This window comes from Monopterus albus, unplaced genomic scaffold (assembly GCF_001952655.1).
Source record: "Monopterus albus unplaced genomic scaffold, M_albus_1.0 scaffold175.1, whole genome shotgun sequence".
Taxonomy (NCBI): domain Eukaryota; kingdom Metazoa; phylum Chordata; class Actinopteri; order Synbranchiformes; family Synbranchidae; genus Monopterus; species Monopterus albus.
The window spans coordinates 195,332-217,582 of NW_018128055.1; the positions used below are offsets into that span (position 1 = coordinate 195,332).

Here is a 22,251-nt window from a genome sequence, read left to right on the forward strand (position 1 = left end):
ACAGGCCTGAAGAGATTCAACTGTTCATTATTGTTTAAGAACAAAAGGAGAACGTCTGAAAACTAAACCCAATTTTGTGTAGAAGAAATATGGTACCATTTCATAAAGGGTTTATAAGCAATGGCTTTATGAAATGATTTTGTAATGCTTTATTAATTAATTAAGATATCACTAAAAGCATTCATGAACCAAAACTCTTGCCTTTCTATTTAGTAATAATTCAGATACTATACTTGCAGGCACTACATTAATAACATGGGTTCCTCACATTGTAATTAATTATTCAATCAGCAGTTATAAATGTCTGTAAACCAGTAATAAAATCTGTAGTTGTTTACTCTTAGTTTTTTTTTGATGAAGACAAGCTATGTGTCATGCTGGGAGAATAATCAACTAAAATGATTTTCAAAAGTTGCTTTTACACAAGGCTTATAAATTATCAGAACAAAATGTTAAAAAATATTTTGTTAATCATTAATAACACTATTATCCGCCTATTCAAAAGTATGCACACACTTTCTGAATGGTACTTTTTTATTAATCCATCCATATTTTTGTCCTGTCCCGGTCATAATCACACACCCCTTGAATCGTATTATATCGGGGATGGAGGGGCTCAGGGGGTGTTGTCAAAGTCGATCCAGTATATTTTTCTGCAGATGCCAACACTCCACAAAGCTTGTTCACAAAATGAGACAATTCTTTGCATTAAGCTCTTTTTGGGAACCGAGCTCTGACCAGGAGAGAGCTAGACGCTCTGACCTGGCAACAGCCAACGAGCAGAGAAGGTGCTCTCCTTTCAGGGCAGCTTTGTTGTATTTAATATGCAGTATCTCTTTATTAATTTAAAGCTTAAAAAAAACACTTAAATATCACTGGAAAATCCAAATATTTAGAAAATGTTTAACTTTCTTTTATTCACTTTATAACTGTTTTGTGTTTGACAAACTGAAACACTTAACATGAAGCATGTGTTAAATGTTAAAACTATGTCTGGTAACTAGTTTACTGGTACTCCACTTTAGCTCTGGCTGCAGGGCAACAGCATAATGTTACACTGACAAACACGGATACGCTATCAAGTATCTGGCAACTAGAACTGGATATAGTCGAGCAAGCGGTGCCCTTGTCACAGGAACATTAATACAAATACTTGACTCACTACTCAAGTCTGTCCCATAAAAGACTCAAAGTGACAGCTATTTTGAGAGCGTGAACGCGAGTGTCGACTATAGAAACCCACAGAGCTGAAGAAAGCAGAAAGGGTTGTGAGAAAACACATTTGAGTGTTTGTTGATGTGTATTTGCCAGGTGCCAGACCCCAAACAAGCAGAGTTATTGCTCTAAACCAACAGCCGATTCATCCCAGAATTCACATGGCAACTTAGAGCATATTTACACTCCTGACACCTCCGTCCTGCACGCTCTGACACACACGGTCAATTCAGAAATGACCGGAGGTTACCGCATGGAGAAGTCTTTTCCCTAACCAAGTCAGGCCTCGGAGCCTCAACAGCTATTAATCTGAGGTCTGGTTTGTTTAGGAAGCAGGACTGGGCCTCTCCGGGGTCTGTGCTGCAGGGGGACTCACACACTGTCAATACTAAAAACACTGAGGAAGGAAGATTTTTCCAAATTTGATTGATATCTTCTCTATTTTCTGACCCAGATGGAAATCATGAGAGAAGCAGGGAGAAATCTCTGGCTGTGGTTCATTAAGAAGTCTTATAGTTGATTACACAAAGTTATTTATCACTCAAATGCCACAAATTCTCATATTCTGGCTTCTCAAATGTGAAAATTTTCAGCTTTCCTCCATTTTTTAATATCACAATAAATTGAATATTATTGGATTCTGCACAAAACAGGCAAACTGAAGATGTCACCTTGGGCTCTGGGAAATTATGATATCTGTCACTATTTTCTCTTAATATGCAGGCAAATCAATTTATCAATCAGATAAGCAAGAGGTTCAATTGGCAGTGAAATAGTTAGCTGCAGTCCAGTCATCAACGCAAACAGTGGCCATAGATTATACTGTAATAGTTCAATGAGGGCCAATTCTGAGCTTTGGTGCCAGAAATTTAACACTAGAGGATTTTTTTTGACCTATGTCTTACAGTGTGATGCAATTAGCCTGCAAGATGTCTGTTAGTGCACAGCATAAGACTCATCTTTATGAAGAACAGGTCTGATGTGCATTGATAGAAACAGGGTTAGAAGCTGATCTGAGTTACGTGAGTCTTATATTCACACCTTCAAAAAGCACATGGAAAAGATCTGAGCAAAGAATATATGTGTACTCCTTTAAGAGACAGAGCCAAGGCAATTACTGTAAACACAAAAGATCTTTCCATTGGAGTGGATATTGATGTCACTGTGAAGGACACTGATAACCCCATGACAAGAAACAAGCATCACATTGAGCTCCATCTGAAAACAAGCAGAGCTAGTGACGGCAGAAAATACTGAAGCTGGAAGACTTTAAACAAACTAGGACTGAAATCTCTCACATGAAGACTCAATCAATAAAAGCAATGGCTTTGCTGAGACAGAGCCTTTGTCTGTGGCACACCTGTGTACATAAGAGTACAATAACTCAGTTATTACATCTGACAGATTGAAAACCAATTTCTAAACTGCTTGTTTTCCCACAGGTTGCTGGCAGAGTTACACGTAATGAAGCTTCTGATCACTTTCAGCCAATTAAATCCTTGCATCAGTTTACTGTGTGTGAATGTCTCGATAGCCTGAGTAATACTATCTTATCTAGCTGCCATGTTTAGCTTCCTATTAATCTTAATCTACACAAGCTTACTCAAGCTATTGTAAAGACATTACCTTAGGAATATGTTGCGTCTCTTAGACTGAATAATGGGGTAGTCTATGTACCCTACATATCTTCAATGGACATAAAACTTACACAACAAAGGAAGTGTATTTTACTCAGTTATTATATACTAAATACTAAGGGTCCTATCTTGCAACAAACGCATAGCGTGTGGTGCTGGTAGCGCGTCTGGATTTCCTAATTTCCTATCTGCGCAATTACCGTTTTCATAACTTGCGCATCACTTTGCCTTCGACTTCAGGTGTGTCCAGGTGAATATGGGGCGTGTCCAGGTAAATTTTGGGCGCGTTGGTAACATGAGGGCGCACAAAGTGACTGCGCCACTGACCACCACCAACCAGGTCAACATTGAAATCATCATTGCTAGTTAATGGGCGCTTTGACCGTGTTGGGATGCGTGCACAAAGATCATACTTTGTGTTCGTTATACTCTGGGCCGCCTAGCAAATGGCACTCAACGTGTGCACTCTCCTCTGTGCACCTCTGGCTTTAGTTGTATTGAGGAAGAGGAGAGGAGCTGCACCAAAGAAGAAGAGGGCGCGGGTGGCCAAAATCCGCTTCTCCTCCATTTTCTTTGTGGTCTGTCAGGTTGCGATGGATGCGATGAAGTGTCGTCACAGAGCGCTGCGCCCAGGTTGGACTATTTTTAACAGCTCGCAGGTACAATGTGCGTGACCTGGCGCTATGCTCAGCTCGCCGCAGCACAGATATGTTCTTGCGCTGCGCAACACCGGCTTGCGACATAGACACACACTCACGTTCGCCTTCACACGTACAGGCACTTTAGGTTTGCATGACACAAAACACACGGCCCCAGGCCCCTGAACACACTCAGAGCCACCATGTTGTCCCAGATTATACTGTACCTACAGTAGAGCATCCACCAACAGCAGCCAATGAGACAGTGTTATCTAGTTTGCACACTGTATGGATACAGATAAGCTGTATCTTGCAAGGCAACAGTTGGGACAAGACAACTTTTATAGGTGACACAGTGCGACCTTCCTTTCAGGACTGTGCAGCACTAACACAAAAAACAAACAGCCCTCACGTCAAAGTGACGTGCTGCCACATGTAAATGTAAGCTATCATTGTGCGCCTCCTTCACTTTCTCCTCAAAGAACATTGACTGCCTCTGATAAGCTGGATCTCACTGCGCTGAGGGCCCTGGGAGGAAAGAGAGTGTTGATATTGGCTACAGCTGTACTGATATGAAGACCACAGGCTCGTGTTGTGTCACTGAACACACTACATTTTTGATGAGGCCCCAACTAGCTGGGGGGTGGGGGCCAGTAATCTAGTGTTTGTGCAAACCAGATTTATGCAGTACTGTTTAACTTCCTAACTCAGTATCCAAACTGTGCAGACCCTGTAGCACACCACTAGGTTTTACAGCTTTAATTTGATCTGGCTCTGTTATACAAGCTTTAAAAGCTACACCATAAACTGTGCCGCTTCCAGCTCTCTCTGCCCCATGCGCCCACATTCACTGCTACAATAATGGTTCCATCTTATACTTCAGCAGGGGAGATGTACTATAAATCTTCCACCAGCACACTGCCTTCTCTTTCGTCTTCTCCTTAGGTAACCCTGGCTCCTTGAAACACATTACTTTTATACAAATAAATAAGGTCTGCCAATACTATATCTATAATGTTAGAGAATAGTGAATAATTCCCACGGTAAAAGGCCCAGACACCATCGTCAAAAATGATATAAAATAACAACACATTTAAGAAGCTGGAAGCAGTGATTGTTTTAACTTTTTTTGTGTGATAAGTAATCAGTTTTCAAAACTGCTGTCTCTTCTTTGCCATTAATAATAAATGTAATTGCTTCAGTGTTACAAAATTGATGCAGGATTTTAATTTCAAGTCAAGCTAAGTAAATACATATTCAACATAAAATTCTGCTGCTGATATAAAAGAGAGAAATTTACTTTTTTCACCTTTATAAGGTGGAACCATTGACTATAAATAAGAATTGGATAAACCTACCATGACCAAACCACTTTTTTTGTACCAGGGTGTAAACTTGTCCAACAATTTTAAGTTAAAGTTGGACATTTTAGTTGGAGTCTAAGGGGACTGACTCCTTTATGGAGACTGCCTCAAGTGGCCATTTGAGAAACTGCACGTTTGTCACTTTCATTTCATTTCTCTACCTCTGAGGTTGCTGCTTGGGTGGAACCAGTGAATGTGACATTTTTCACTTGATAAATGACTAAAATTGCTTGTCAGTTATTAAAATGCCGGTTGTTTCAGAACTGATGCAGTCAAAGCTGAAAACAAATGACGTGCAGAGCTGGGAATCATTTGAAATGTTTCAATACTAGTGTGGAAATTCACAATTGATTCCAGCACTGAGTCTTTATGCTAACCTGTGCTAATCACCTGCAACACACAACAGGTCTTTTGAAACTTGCTTATGCATATGGTTGAGCATTATATTACAGTATAATCAGCAAAATTTTTTACTGTGGTCAAGCTGGTCTTGCATTAAGTGTGGCCCTCATATACAGTTAAAATGCAGGTGGCTATGATTAAGTGGATCATGGCAAAACTGTTTATATAAAGATGGTTAAAAGGTTGGTTAAGGTTTAAAAATGAAACATACAGTTAAAATACAGGTGGCTATGATTAAGTGGATCATGGCAAAACTGTTTATATAAAGATGGTTAAGGTTTAAAAATGAAACATAAGAGTAACAGTGTCTGCGTGTGTGCTGCAGGCTGGAGGAAACCTCTGGAAACTGCTGCCTTTGAATAAGATCAGGTATTGTGCAACCAATGCCCTTTAAAGGGTCTCACCAAACACAAAATGTGCCTGCTTGGGTGCACTCATTGCTATCGGTTACTCAGTAGCTCACTGTGCTGTTGTGTTCACAGTTGGCTGTGTGAGATCAGAGCTGCATGCTCCTGATTAATTGCAGTGACTGATGCAGCATTTACTTGCTGCAGATTTATAAAATATGCAGGTTTTCAGCTCTACTTTTTGCCACTATGTATGTGTATATGACCACACAACAGCTCATCCATTCTTTATCACCACTAGATTTCCTTCAGACCTCAGTTTATATTGTCTGTATAGCACCTGGGTCACTGGTGGGCCATTGGGGAGCCGCTACCTGGGATAGGTTTTCCTCTTTTGGACATGGCTGTTTCAGCAAAGCCCTAAACATCTCTAAACTTACAGCCGCATGACATTAGAGCTCTAAAGTTCTTTATATGTTTAAGAGATCCAGCTACGCTATCTTCAATTTGTTAATGACTCTAAAATGTATTATAACATCAGGCTGAACTGCATTTTATTTCACTTCATTATTTATCTGTATATGATCTAAATGCATAATTTAATGTTAGAGCAACCAGTGGAAATGGCTTATAATGACTAAGCATGGACATAGAATATGAGAATCTGACTTTTTTGCCTCATGACACCACACCAAAATGTCTGGATTTTTCTTTATAATCATCTACTGAGCCTGACTGGTGATCTTATAGGCTCATCCAGTCCTGCTTGTGATATTTAAAGATTTGATACAAAAACATACAGAAAATAAAACGAGCATAAGATTTGCTACTAAAAAACAATATGTAGTGAGCCGGACATTTTGCTTTCTGTTGGACAAACTGTGCAATGCCAACACAAATCTCTGACATTTCTGCACTGATGTTTCTTGCTGTTATCAGCTGATATATACACATGTCTATATATATATAGCAGCATGTCTGTGGTAAGCTGTATTCTGTCCAGTAGCAGTATAACAAAACAAACTGGGACAAATGCTACATATTCATACAGTAAAAAAGTAACCACACAGACCTATGTTAGATCCAAATATTGTTAATATCGGCTTAAGAGAACTTTGGTTCTGGTGAGTGCTTTTTTTTTTTTTTATTGTACAGTTTTATAGTCTTAATATTTGGTGACACTTCTGAGCTCTGTCGGGTGTTTTACACTGTCTTCATGCATGCTGTGGTTGAATGCACATCATTTGCTAATACAAAATGATCCAGTAAACACCACCCAGGCAGACCCGTGTTCAGTGTAATACAATATACTGTACACAGGAAAATACCTTTGAGTGTTGAGTAAGACAAATTAAAATGATGATCTCTCTAAGTGGGAATCAGGTAAAGCAGATGTTTGAACTACACTGCTTGCACATTACATCTTAGTATCTGTAATACATAATCAAAAGAGATTAAATTTCTCCCTGACATGAAATGACTCAACTGCTGCTCCATCAGCATTACAGGAGTGAGTGTGTTTAGCCACCAACAGCCATCTTTTGTGTTCATTTAAGCAAACAGGAGCACATAGTAGTGACTGGAGCCAAGTCAGTAACAGTAACAGTAGCCATATCAACAATGACCACTTTTAAGCCTATTAGGAGCGATTAACAAGCTTAACTGGGCTCATGCCTCAAGTAAAGAGATGACAGCACGTTTGCAGATGACCCCTGGATACAGAGCGACAACATCATGTGCTACACTTTTCATTCCACAAAACTTTAAGCAAGGGTTTGGTTTAAAAGTCAGATCAGTGTGTTTGACTCAGGGGGGTGAAACATCTACGACTTTGCAGGTAAAGGGGCTGTGACTCTGTTCGTCCCCCAAACAAACACCTGTTCTCTTGACCTCTTGAGGCAGACATCCCCAACTACTGCAGCTGGAGTTTTGGGGGAAGATTCAATTCACCCTGTTGACCCCAGGCCGTCTGTGCTCCAGTTCCCCCTGAGGAGCTTAAATCCAAGATAGACTATGCATCTTGTACTGAGCAAACTGAAAAGTTGATTGTATTGCTGTCGTAAAACAACTTCCACTGTCTTTAAGATTAGACTGATCAGAATAAAAGTAATTATTTCAGTGACTATCAGTGGCATGGGACTTAATTTGAGGTTTAGAGGGTCAAGGGCAAAACTTCACACCTAATGCTGCCAAACACAGACTCAATTCAGGTCAAACACACCAGCAAACAGTACGGGTTGACTTAAAGTTTAAATCCCCTTCTATGCTATCAAACTGTGCACGAAAGAAAAGTGGCCGAGTGTCAAGCCTTGTGGCATAGAAAGGGACATGTCTACAACTTCACAGACAACCACTTCTTCATCAGCAGACACAGAGGGAGATCAGCAGTGTTTGGTCTGTCTTCTCTGTGATGTTTACATGTTCCATATGAGCCCTGCAAGGCCAGATCGCTGAGCTGAACATGATCTCACAGGCCCCATCATGCAGAATGGAAACATTTCAAAGCACATATAGCTCTGCTCTCACAAATACTGATGGCAGGTCAGAACAGCTGCATACAGGTGATCTACTGCTTCTCGGTTGTTCTTAGTTGGCAGGTGACTCTCAGAGATGTATCCTTGGTGTCACCAGTTCGTAAAGAAAACAGATTAGAAGGGATCGTGGCAGGCAGAGTGGAGCTGACTGCTGGCAGGATGACCTGGCTTACCAGACACAGACCTGCCACCACCCAACTCAATGTCAACACAAAATAATGTGCAGTAGATTAGCTGCTTCACATCAACCCTGATGGCCTGAGGAGAGATTATAGAGGAGTGGGGCAGGAAAGCAGGGAAAGTGTCAGCCTATATACCTGAACTAAGGTTGTTGCTGCAGGAGAGAAAGGGAGATACAATACTACAGTGTCAACTTTGGCTGCAAACCTTAAACTATTTTGGTGTGGTAGGGTACATAAAGGGAACTGGTTTTTCACTATGAATAGATGAAGACTTGCAACTAACATAAGAAAGGCCACATTCCACATTTCAGTTTTATTCTACAGTGAACTAAAAACAAGACATCCTACCTGTAGCTCACACCAGGCCACCTCCACTGTGGTCTCAGTATCCAGTCCTTTGTAGACCGTCTTGAAAGATCCCCTTCCAATCTCTATGTTGAATTTTAGATATCTTCCATCAGGTGAGGTTGCCACCGCTTTGGTCTCCGCTTCCTCTTTCTCCTCCTGCTCCCAGTGAGTATCAAAGGCGACTCGAGACAAGATCTTGTTCTCTTTATTTTTATGTTCATTTTCAGAGTCCGAGCTGGCGTCCTGGGCGTTGGACCTCGGGACGGGATCCCAAGTAAGGGGGCCGAGGTCGGGCTCCTGGCTGCAGGAGGGCGTGTTGGAATTGGTTCCCGGGCTGGAAACGGGGGACGGCGACCGTGGAGATTCGTCGTTTTTTTCGTCCTCTGCTCTGAACTCGGGTAGTGTTGGGATATTCTCAGCGGACCAGGACAAGGCTTTGGAAAGGACGCCGCTGTAGAGAGGCGAATCAATGTCCATACTAATTTTCTGCAGCCCGTAAGAGTTTCTCCGTGCGCCCAAACCGTGCGCCCTCAGCACGGATGGCACCCGGGATAAGCAGTCGTCGGTCATACCCACAGAAAGGCCTGGGAAACCACGTCCTGGTATCTGGACCTGTGCATGTGACATTCTAGCAGGTTCAATGCCGACTTGATTTATTAGAGCCTAAATGTGGAAAGGACACAGGACAATAAAAATACCCAGTTACTTTTTCACGAGATCCATGGAATCTGTGGTTTAAGCAAAGGATAACCACAAAATACGTTTTCCTACATGACTAACAACCCAAGATTAAATATGACTGACAACAATCACCCATAACAACACTCAACCTTAGGAACAGTTACCAACTCCGTCAAAACGCACAAAAATAAGAACATGTACTTACTCATCACAGTCGCAACGTAAACATTTCACATTAACGTGTAGTTCCTATGAGACAGTCTGTGTTGTTCTCTTCTCTCTTCTTTACAAAGTCCTCAGCCATACCCTGCGATGGAAGGACGGGAGCTGGCTCTATCAACAGAGCTCAGGGGGGCTGTGCGTCCTGTGCGCTCCCAGCTCCGCCCCCAGCAGCTTTAAAGCGCTCATAGGACCCAGGGAGCGAGTACAGTATGGGTTTAACGAGTGTTTGCAAAGTAGCATTATGGCTTTCAATAGAAGGGTGTTATTTTTGTTTTGAATTTGTTATTCCTGGTTGGTTTTCAAAAAAGATCTGCTGAGTATATGTAAAACCTCATTTGGAGGTAATATAGTGGAACTCATAAGATGCGAAAGACGGGAAACGTTTCCAAAAGAACCATTCACTCTTTTTTTTGACACTTCATTGTGTTAATTAGCTCAACAGGTGCCAGACATAGTCCAAACATCACCGAACAGACCCCCCCCCCCTTTGAAGACATATCCTAAAGTTCCTCTTAATTAGTTAATTCACTACTGGGTTCTCTGGGTCTGTCGTCATTTGAAGATACAGAACGACAGACATGCAGCCAAAGCGCGCGCGCGCCAGTCGGTCTGCAGGCGGGAACACATGCTGCTGAAACAAGACACCTTTATCAGCCAAAGCCACGCAAGACCCCACCTGCCCACACTGGCCGTTATCAGCCTCATACACAGGATTCAGTGGAATTGTATCATTCCCACAGGCAGGGACACAGCAGCACATGTGAGTGGACCATGCAGCCATTAGGTCATTCAGTACAGCTGCGGGCACAAAGTGGAGCACATCTCCATCAGGGTGGTCCGACTCTGCACGTCTGCGCACTCTGTTCAGGTTTTCACCCAACAGTTAACTGAAGACTGTAAACACAGTTTCCAAACGTTTTTGGATGAAAAGAAAAATGAAACATATCTAGGAAACTTCTATTTATTTTTCTACAGGATATGAAAAAAGGTTGAATATAGACAGAGCAAGGAGGGATAAAGGGAGTGTCACAGTAGCTACTGCACAATAATAGGACAACAGCAATGTGTACATTAAGTCCAGTATTATTACACTCAGCTGAGACAAGGTGGTCCTTGGTAGTCCCAGTCTCTGTGGTGTTCCTCTTCTGGAAACATTTATTGTCAAAATAAAAATACAGCAAATCCCTCTGGTGGTGGATTCTGGGATTTCTTTTGGGATGTCTGGTCAGAACAAATTAACCACAGCTAAGCAAAGAGCTAAGGAAATTTATCAACAGGGACAATCTGGATAAAACTAGTCATATTTACAGTAAAGACAGAGTAAAGGTGCAGCTGGCGGGGAAAGGATTTCCCCTGAAGTATTGATAGTATGAGGTCCCCTGACAGACTCTTTGCATTATGAAATGGCAACAAAGATTACCTGTGACAACTAAACACAGTGTCAACTCAAATGCTCTTCTCCACCAAGACTTAAATGATATTGGTTCTCTTTCATTAAGAAAAGGCTTTGAACTTGGGGCAAACCAAAAGGCATCAACAATTGCAGGACCAGCATCCCCTGGGCTGGGCACTGACGTGCTCCTTGTGTAGCCTTAAATGGCTAAATCTTAAAAAATCGCCTTGTAAGGTACAGTATGAGGACTCCTAGTCAGAGTGTGTGATTCCAGCACTGTTTTAGAAGAATTTGACCCCTTTTCCATCATCTATGGTGATGATCTCTGCTTTGCCTTGTGTCTGTAAAGCCTGCAAGGAGCGAAGGAGCATCCACTCCTCTAGACAGTGGAACTCTGGAGAAACAAAGGGAAACTCGTGTCAGAAGGCACAGTGGGAGTAAAGTGTGAATGGTTGTAATGATAGCCAATAAAAAGCTTTATTTATACAGAACATTAAAACAAAAGCTACAAGGTTCTTTCATGGGAAAAATCAAGATTGATTAGAGTTAAATAAAACCAAGCAATTAAAAGGTACAAGAGATAAACTAAGAGTGAAATAAAACAGGGCAAAAAATGTAAAGGTTTCTTTAAAAATGATTCTAATTCTGTGAAGCTGCTATTGTGTTGACCGTCGTTACCGAGGTCTATACTTTACTTATTCCAAGTCAGATTTAAAACCAATTAAATACATTAATTATTGAGCCTAGAAAATCATGATATCATACCTTCACCTTCTGTGTCATCGCCATTGGACAACTCATAAAGTGTAAACACAGAGTTGGTCATCCCATTGTTGGAAACCTAAAATGTTAGAGAACAGAGTAATGGTCACAGTCGAAGACAACAGCTGACTTCATATTCACAGGTTGTGTTTTTGTTTTGTTTTATATTAAAAAATGTTTTTTTTTTTTTAAATCTGTCTTCATCAGATATGAAGCACAATGCACAGACTTTCTGCTAGTTTGGACAATCTGTTACACGCTCATACTTTAGGCTCAACAGTATTAAAACAGTTTGAGAAGTGCACTGAGACAAGAGATGCTAAACACAACACAGCTATGAGTCAGTGAGAGGCTGGAACCAGCTGTCCAGAAAACTTCAGCAGCCACTGAGTTGTGCAGCAACATTTGCTGACTCTCACTTTTTGCTTTAATGTGTGTGTCTTGTGGACTGCACCTGCTGTGGTGTTTATCAGCTAACATGTGAACTGAGTATTCTTCATTGACACCGACCCTCTTGTTTAAAAGGTGATCATTTAATCTGATTTGAAACCGAATGATACTGTGACTACTGTCACAATCACTTCTATGCAAATCAAACAGATCCTTGAAGTGGCTATGTGAAGGCCGGGTCTCTTCTTCTTTACTTCAGCAGGTCTGTATTCATACTGCTGTCAGAAACTGGGTATTTCTGCCATACTTAGCCTTAGCTCCTGTATCCATTTCAACCTCTCTGCTCACCTAGTAGCTAGTTTCTACACAATCACAGCAACGTTCAGGTGTTACAAGTGATGCAGGAAGCGGGGGTGGGGGGGTGTAATACTGTGCATGGTCCCATCAGAGCTAGTAGTTCACTGGTTACTGTCACGATGCGTGAACCAACACTCAGCATGACACCCATTTGTGATGCTACTTGTGTGTTTATGTTCCTCCTACACACATGTATGTGGACAGGTTGTACTCGTTGCAGCGTCTGTATCCATTTTAAATCTATTTCGGTGAATTCTGAACTGTATGTGCTCTTCTCTGATTAGTTCTACTGCCAGGTATATTTATAACCAGTAGTTTGCTGTAAGAATAGGAATGAACACTGATGAGCTTGTTCTGCTAGTGCCAGGTATAGGCTAAACAATGACATTACATAGTGATGATCATTTACTCGGAAATTAAATTTATTCATTCTGCAAATCGACAATGGACTAATTTTTACTTGTGTATTCTACTGTCTCTGGTGTAGGCGGCCTTTGGATTGTTTGAGTAGACAGATGCTTAGTTACAAAGGATCTGTCTGTTCATCTGCCCGTTCTGCAGTCACAGCATTACTTTCCCTGTGAATGTACAAGAGGCTGATTAGAAACCTGTTTACACATATAGATGGCCAAAAATGCCAACTTTCTTAAATATCAGTGTTGGGCAAGTTACATGACAACTGCAATCAGTTATTGATTACACATTAGTCATTGGTAAAGTCATTTCATTCCTTTGCTAATTATTCAACAGCAAAAGTAATCCCTTACATCAACAGTGGAGTTTTGCATATGGACGGTGGAGACATGTCCTTACCAATATTTGAGGAAACCCATGCACATTAACTTTGAACTTCACTCCAAAGATAGTGCATCCAACTCTGAGTGAAGTAATATTGGACTAGGATTCATTAGGATGTGCTTGACCAACTGAAAGGGAGGGGGCGATATAAAGCTCACGTGATGTGCAAATGTCATATTTGCTCTCAGACGATGAGGAGGAGTCAGCTGTCGGTCAGTGTGTTGACAACGATACGTTATATTGGCCGACTTCTGTAAAGTGGGAACGATATTCACAGATTCAGAATTTCCAGATCAATATCGAAATGTTGCTAAAATACAAATGATGCCTCTTTAGTTTCATAATAATGTAGACAATGAGCTACAAGCTAATTTTTTTTATCAAAATGTGCCGTCCTCTGCTTCAGACAAATAGCACTGGCCTCAGTGTGCAGCCAGCTGTGAAGCGAGTGTGGAGGGACCGTCTACAAAGTGCAACGCTGAAAAGAGATGGGCCTACTACAAAATTCAGTAACTTTACTCATATACTATAGTGCCACCAAAATCACTTCACACATTAATGTCCATCTACTGATTGTGCTACAACGATTAGTTTGGAAAAATATGCTTTTGTATACCTGTGGTGAATTTTTATTGTAAAAAACAGGCTATATATATATATATATACATACATATAAAAAAGAATTTTTTTTCGGGTACAGACCCGAGGCAGCCATCTGCGGCTGCCAACTCAACCGATGGCTCTAACCATCGGGGGTAATGGGGGGGTTCAGTGTCTTGCCCAAGGACACTTTGACATGTGGACTGCAGGCACCGAGTTTCGAACCTTCAACCTTCCGGTTGGGAGACGACTGCTCTACCCACTGAACCACTGTCACCTCCCAACTTTTTTTTTATAAGAATAAAATGAAACCCCATGAAGATAAATTATTTTGCACAGCATGTCAGAAGCAGCATCAGGTAAGAGAAGCAGAGCAGGCTGATGAGGGAACACATGCATCTTTAGTGCTTCAGGTGAGACTCCAATACCAATGCTGAGACCAAAACTACACCCTTGCCCAACACCGGTGCCTTTAAAAAACAACAAATCAGCCACACCCACATGTTGCATCAATAATATTTAATATATCTATAAATAAAAGAACTAAATATTGCAGTTCAACAAGAAGGCAGCCCTACAATTTGGAGGATTTTCTGACTAACTGGAATTAATCTTAATCTCAGTGATGCGTGATTACACACCCTCACACACACACACACACACACACACACTGAATCTAAGAGGTGACTGCTGAATGCATGTGTAGATATGGCTAACAAATGCCACATCAGCCAGTACACAAAACACAAATTTAAAATTACCTGGAGCTGCATTTCTCTTTCATGGTAGGGGCTACTGCCTACCCCACATCTCTACCAAACCTTAGACCAGTCTGCCCACTGAACACAGATGCCGCCATTCGACTGCCACCGCGAACTGCCCTGTACTCCGGCCAGCTGGCCATCTATTGGCCCACACTGACTGGTCTTCGTACACGTTTATGTTTCCATTGTAGAGCGTGGGCATTTGTCTTGTGCAACATGTCATGGTGCTGTCTTCTGTGCAACCAGAACAGCCATCAACAGTAAGCATGCAAGAGAGCAAACATGCAATCGACAGACATTATCTGTTGTACTGCCTTGCTTTTTTCCTTTTCTTAAAAGAGGCTGAGATTCTTTCTTAGGCTGAGACACTTACTGTTGCTCAAGTTTTCTCTCTGCCAATCAGTGTAGTAACACAGATGGCCGGGTTGGGTGTGGAGTAGTGTGCTCTAGCAGCCTCTGAGCAGGGCCAGATATCACGGTTTTCAGCCTGAGCATGGGCCGTTTCTGAGACAATGGAAACGTGCAAATCCCAGCACGGTTCTCATTGGCAGTGGAATGATGGCAAAGGAGACCAAGCTGAACCTACTATCAAATTCCCATTCAGAAAGCACTGCTGAGATTAATGACTGTATTTACTGATGATACTGTTCTTGATGTTCTCTATGTGTATGCTGCATATCATATAAAAAGGTTGTACCAGAGTAACCTGGTGTAGAGGCTTTAACACGATGATAGCATAATACTACATCTGACAACAACAATGTACAGTGCTTTCAAATTGATCTCTTATTTATTGCATTAAAGATCACTTGCATCTTTCCATTCATCCATTACCAGCTCCACAAACACACTAAACTGTACAGTTTCACAGACAATAAAGGTATACACCTAAGTTTGATGACTCACCCACTGGTATATTAACTTGCCCCATTCCTCTGGTCGTCTCCACATGACTAAACACCGAGACTTGTTTTTGTCCAGCCATTCGAGGTTGCCTGAAGGCAGACAGCACAATGATAAAAATGTTTTAAACCGCTGAAATAAAATCACAGCAAGGCAATGAGAGTATTCTTAATCACTACACTATACAAAGATCTAGACAGGACACAATTTACCTTTTTTTCTCAGTTCCTCAAACACAACTTGAATCGTTTCCATTGACAGTTTTCCTGGAATTCAGTTAAGGTTCGACAAATAGGTAACAAACATACAGGAGCACAGTCAGCGCCTCAGTTGTGTGAATTTCCACACCTCACTTTTCATCTTATGCTCAGCACGTGATGAACACCTGTAACACTAGAAAAACTAACAGAGGTCAAATGTTTTCAGTAATCATGCAAATATGACCTTCTGTGCTCAAGTTTGACCTCTAAAGTAAAGTCCACATTTAGTTACCAGTTTATTAGGTACACATAACCAGCGCTAATGCAGTCAAACAACAATTCTACAATAAATTCAATGTTCACAAAGCTTATAAAGTACAATAATTAAAACTGTATCAGACAGGTGTCCATTCAATTTTATCATCATTTCGGAGGATGCAGTTTGTGGTGCTGTTGAACTGTATAGTGTTATAATGAAATGTGTCTTGTTTGCTCTATTGACAAAATATTAGGAACACCTCTCACTATAATTCAATGGCACCATAAACTACGGCTCCCTAAAGAATTATAGCATTGAATCAACACTTCTCTAAAATCAAACAAATGTGATCATGATAATCATCATGAGGGTACAATTTACTGCAGGGTCGTTGCATTAATTTTAGACAGCTATACTTTTAGAAGTATTATGGAATTATATATATATATATATATATCCACGAAAATCAAGAGGAAACCCTCAACATAATTCATTTCAACAGAGACTAATGCAGCAGTGTGGAGGGCAGCTATCAAGGTCACATTATACTGAAAAACATTTAAAACCTACCCTTGCTGTAATGAGTGTCAACATTAATATCCTATGGGTAGAGTGTAATTTATATCACAATATAGGCAGCCAGTAAACCCTTGATTCACAGCCCCCATGAGACTACCTAGGTAAACATGATGCGACACAATAAGGACAAAGCTGTTTTAGAATGAACTATTCATGACAAATTGCACAAAAATACTGGCTGAACCATGGGTTCTGTGTTAGGATACGTTCTATCTTCTTGTTGTTGAACACAGGGCTTTCCTGGGCTTCCATGACATCCAGGGTGTAGAGTTTTTGATGCCGGCAGTAGGACAGGGCCAGGGAACACCATGCCGCCAGCTGTTTCTGTCTCGTGTCAGCATTGGGCTGTAGCCTGTCCACAAAGAGAGGAGTATAGTCAGCACAAGACAAACAGATGACAGTGGTTAACTGGATACTGGAAAATATGTAACGAGAGATGATACCATGGAACACTGACTGTGAGGCAGACCTTATCACCTAACATTAAGTGGTGGACCTCATTAGTGCTCTTGTTAGCTAAGTGGATGGAATCTCTACAGCCTGGTCCCAAAATTTTCCGGTAGAGTAGATACTATTATAGCAGCATGTTAGTGGTATTGGAACGAGATGTTCCATAACCACATATGGGTTTAACAGACGGCTAAGTGCTAAGGAAACTAGGCTAAACCATGGAAAACAGCTTCAGAACACAAGCACAGAATGCATAGTGTATGTTTCGCAACACCAGCAGTCTCTCATTGCAAACTGCTATAGTGCTGCAGCAGAGGCAATAAGGGAATATGATGCAGTTGTATTTAAACCCACTCTTTTTTGTAACAACACTTCTAAAGACAATGCTCAGAACCACGAAACTGTGCAATATCTCCAAATTTTGCTGAACACTACTTGATCATACCTTTAGATCTCAGTCCATGTCTTTCTTTGCGGTATCAAGTATCAAAATATAGCATATGACGATGAGGAAAAAGCATTTCCAATGGTAAAACAGTCAACCCAGGGTGCAATACTGATGGGTCACATTATTGGTCTTAACACTGATTATTAGTTGGTGAACATTTAAGTATTGCTTGTTTTAGGTGTGTACCTGCCGGCTGAAGTTGAGGCAGAGGATGGCTATCAAAACAGCCAGCTAGAGCTAACAGAGAGACCTTCTTTAACCTCGAAAATACGACATACAGAAGACAAACAGTTGCCTTTTGACGTTTTTTTTTAAATCAGTGACGTCGAGCCTTAATAATTCACCGAATTAACGTTAAAATGACTAGACCAGTGCCATAAACCTTTAAGTGTAAAATCCACTTCCTTAGCAATCAGTTTCGTTTAGCTAGCTAGCCGGCTAACATGATGCTAGCTCGCAAATCAACCCATTTCGATTCAATAACATACAAACAACGGAGACGGAGTTAACCAACATATGTAAAAGTCCTGCTGGAATATGGTTTAAAAAAATGACTCACGTAAAAAACGGTGGGAAATTATACTGCCAGGGCCACTCAAAACTCATTGCAGTTGATGCAGTGTTCAGCTTCCGAAAGCAAGTGCACCCCTCAAATATTTCCGACTAACTACGCTATGGAAGCAAAACGGCATCATAATGATTTGAATTTATATCAGCATCTGAATAATAGGTTTTGAAATATTATACTTTGAATGTTATATTCTGAATTAATGCACTCTGAATACGCAGTGAAATTACAAGTAGAGATTTTCAAGTTAGAAAAATACATAATTTCCATTTCAAACCACACTAATATTATTAAAATAATTCAAATATAAAAATGTACATGTCTAATTTTCAAAAAATATATTCAATGCGTATCTTTCAAGAAGCACTATTCAGAACCAGAAAGTTCAATCAACTCATAATTCAGACTGTGACATTCAAGTGCAGAAATTCAAAACAACATCCGGGACACTGGGCAGTAGCAATCGAGTGACAATGCCATCAATCGGATCCCTGGCCAATCGGGTAAACACAGGTCAGTCATGTGACCCTAGAGGCGGAAGTTTCCTGTAGTGCTGTGGCGCGAATGACCAACAAATGGAATGTGGACAGTCTTAACAAAAAGACCTGATACAGTGGGCTTGCTCTTCCCAGGTGAAGGAGCTTCACACCCTGTTCCTGAGGTAATCTCAAATGAATGAAATATATTTTGTGTGTTTGATAAAACACCTAACTCTTTAGGAATCAATGGCTTGAATGGAAGCTTTGTTGTTGTAAAGCTGAAGGATTTTACACTGGATCAGTGATAGTAACAGGTTCAGGTCTGTTGTCTTATTGTGTCATGAGACCTCACTTGGTCATGTGACATGTGGTTGTAGATATGGGTAGGCCATATACTCCATAATGTTGAAGAGTGTAATTAACCCTGTCCCTACTGCTCTTCCAGCACCAGCTTTCCAGTGTCAGCTCTGCTGATCTAATCGGAACTTGGCTACTGTATGATCTTTAAGGGTTATAATAGATAATCATGCAGCTTTACTGATTTAGTGCACCAATGTGTAATTAGCCTGCTAAATTATTTGTTCAGCAGTTCTTGAGGGTCTGCATCTTCTCATTCACACAGACCCAGAGCACAAATTACTCATGAAGTATGAACAGTTTTCCTCCGATGACCTAATCACGTTTTCCTTTTACATAGCAACACCAGATGAATTGAAAAGCCTGCTGAGGTTCTGGACCGGATGGGAGGTGATGCCAACACGTGTGTGTAGAGGTGGTTAGGGGTAACCTTTTTACTGCTTCTACATGCTTTGAAACCCTCCGAGTCCCACAACACTATAACAGTTACCAGTCTTTCCAAAGGGATCTTCTTGCCTGTATTGGCACATGTCACACAGGATTTGGGCTGTTATAAGGAAGTAGAGGATGAGGAAATGGCATTGAATGTAGCAAAATCTTGTGTTCAAGAATTTTCAGTATTGTGTTTGAGTTTACAATGGGTCTTGGTTCACAGTGTTTTTTGTACATATCTTTTCAGATGAGACCCCATGGTCAGTGACTGTATGTTTATGTTATGCTCAACAGTTTCCATATTCATGTCAAAATAACATTAAAGAGTTGTCAAGATTTATTTTATTGGTTATTTCTCTTCAAAACATCATGCAACTGATAATTAAAATGATTAATCCACATCTAGTTTAACAGCATTAGTTCCTGCTTTGTGTTGATTTATATTAAACTAAAAAGTTGAAAAACACTATCATTTCTGGATGAGTTATACTACATATATTTTACTTTTTTTTTTACATATTCATCTGCTTCAAACCTCATTGCTTCAAACCTCATTTGTACTATTTAAGTTGCAACAATCTCAGTGCTCAAAACATTCACAAAACTGAACTGCAGCAATGTAAATATCACATCCAAAGGATTGAGATGGAAGATACCAATTCACTTTATATTTCCTCACTCCACTTTCATCTAAGATGGTATCTTCCAGCTTCTGACTGGCTGAACACACCTGAGCCAGGTAATCAGCAGCAGGTCAGGCAGGAATAGTTGGATAACAAGCAGGACAGCGGCCCTCGAGGACTGGAATTGGCCACCCCTGCCTTGGATCAACAGCCCCTATTAATGCTCTTGGATCAACAGCCTCTATTAATGCTGCCATCTGTCCAACAGTGAGTGGGATTTCCATGCTTGGGACTACAACACCAGAATGGTCAGAAGGAGGAAGGCCACTGTTCTCCCAGTCGATCAGTGGAATGTTGACAGTCTTAAAAACAAAAGAGTCATGCCAAAAGTTAGTTTCCATTTGATGTTTTTGCATAAGTAAACAAATGTAACAGTAGGCAGTTAATTAAAATAAAATACCTCCACATTTTCTGGTGATGGAACTGGGTAAGAGATGTGACCTAGCTGGTCAGGAGTCATGTGGTTCTCAGTTCTTATGGGATGGTTGTCCCAGCCACTTTGGAAATGCATGGCAGGAACGCATAATGGCAACAAAGGAGGTGCAGAACACTGTTGGAGATGTTGAGGAAGCCTTCTTCTAGGTAGTGTAGAACATCATAATAGATGCTCGTCACTGCTGCCCACATATCTCTCCATAACCTTTCGATTCTGGAACATAAGACAAATTTACTTTGCCTGCGTGCAGACAGGCACCATGAATATATATATATAGATGTACTTTGATAATACCATGTTCAGGATAGTCATTTAATCTGGCTTTACAATATAAATATATTCTGACATAATACTTGCATAATTATGTTTACAAATCCACTGGTATGTAACCCTCATATAATATCACAGTAGGACTGCTGTACGTTAATTGACCAGCGTATTTCAATGCTCCAAAATGAGCTTTTAATTAATGACAGCGGGTAATAATTTTTTACATCGATTAATTTCATCAGTGTCAAGATGTCCTTCTGCAAACTGGTGCGATACAAGATTATTGCTACCTAATGCTGTTCAATCAGTGATTAATAGACTGTTTCGCATCTACAAGCTCAGTCATAGAAACTGAACTTCTCTTCTAGTACAGTCAAAACATTTCACCATTCATCCAAATGACTTCTTCAGTCTGAAGAAAATTGGCTAGAGCAGTGGTCTTCAAACTTTTTCTGCTAGCTAAGCTAGTTGTGGACAGCCATAAGTAAAACTCTTATATCGCAAATCACAAAATCTATCAGACAATATTCATAACTAACACAACGTTTTAAAGACAGTTATCACTTAACGGCACGCTGCCCTCCTCCGCCATCACTTCAAAAATCACAGGTGAAAACTTTCCATCCTCTTTACTTTCCTTTGTTGTTCATTCGCGCCACAGCACTACAGGAAACATATTTTTTGAAAATTAGACATGTACATTTTTATATTTGAATTATTTTAATAATATTGGTGTGGTTTGAAATCGAAATTATGTATTTTTCTAACTTGAAAATCTCTACTTGTAATTTCACTGCGTAAAATTCAGAGTGCATTAATTCAGAATATAGAATTCAAAGTATAATATTTCAAAACCTATTATTCAGATGCTGATATAAATTCAAATCATTACGATGCCGTTTTGCTTCCATATACATCGATTAAAACCACATAAATTACTTTACAAATTTATATAAATAAACAAATAGTATATATTCAAAAACCAAAAGCAATATACACAGCAATACTGAGTACATTTACTCAAGTACACTAGAAGCACTTGGAACTTGTTCTTATTACAGTTGCAAACTTTACTTCATGTTTGCTTGTCATTATAAAATATATAAATATAGCTGAAATCTTGGGTCTTCCTGGAATGCATAAAATGTGGGTAAAATAAAATATGTGAAGGTCAAAATAAAGCGAATAGGCCTATAAAGGAATAACCTAAAAATATATACATAAAACCATAGATAAAATGTGAACAGATCATATACAGTATCATTACCATTCTGTATTATTTCAATTTTGTGCTACTTTATACTTCTACTCCACTGTATTCCAGAGGGAAATATTGTAGTTATTATCTGACACCTATATGTTACTATGCAGATAATTTCTCACAGAAAACGTATCTTATAAAATGACAGAAATTGAACTACCAAACAGAACAAATTAACTTGTAAAAACAGCTCTGCCTCGATTAAGCTGCAACAAACAAAGCCTGCTTGTATGTTAAGTAGTCAGCCAAAAAAAACAAAAACAATAATGAAACATGCCCAACAATAACAATC

The 22,251-nt window shown here is 40.2% G+C and overlaps 2 protein-coding genes across 2 annotated transcripts in view; both read right to left on the reverse strand.

Annotated features, from left to right (window-relative positions):
• The window catches only part of wnk4a (WNK lysine deficient protein kinase 4a), a 38,787-nt gene extending 28,985 nt beyond the window's left edge, over window positions 1-9,802 (reverse strand). The window contains exons 1-2 of the mRNA XM_020616538.1: window positions 9,554-9,802; window positions 8,668-9,330 (exon numbers count right to left, since the gene is read on the reverse strand). Coding sequence (XP_020472194.1) covers window positions 8,668-9,294 — 627 coding nt within the window. The 5' untranslated portion in view covers window positions 9,295-9,330; window positions 9,554-9,802. The remainder of the gene's footprint in view (window positions 1-8,667; window positions 9,331-9,553) is intronic.
• Window positions 9,803-10,517: 715 nt separating this feature from the next.
• Window positions 10,518-18,164, reverse strand: vps25 (vacuolar protein sorting 25 homolog). The gene is made up of 6 exons (XM_020616592.1): window positions 18,033-18,164; window positions 16,782-16,927; window positions 15,750-15,803; window positions 15,541-15,629; window positions 11,729-11,804; window positions 10,518-11,357 (listed from the first exon to the last, which is right to left on the reverse strand). Exons 1-6 carry the CDS (start codon window positions 18,077-18,079, stop codon window positions 11,245-11,247), a joined length of 525 nt encoding a protein of 174 aa, XP_020472248.1. The 5' UTR covers window positions 18,080-18,164; the 3' UTR covers window positions 10,518-11,244.
• Window positions 18,165-22,251: the final 4,087 nt, after the last annotated feature.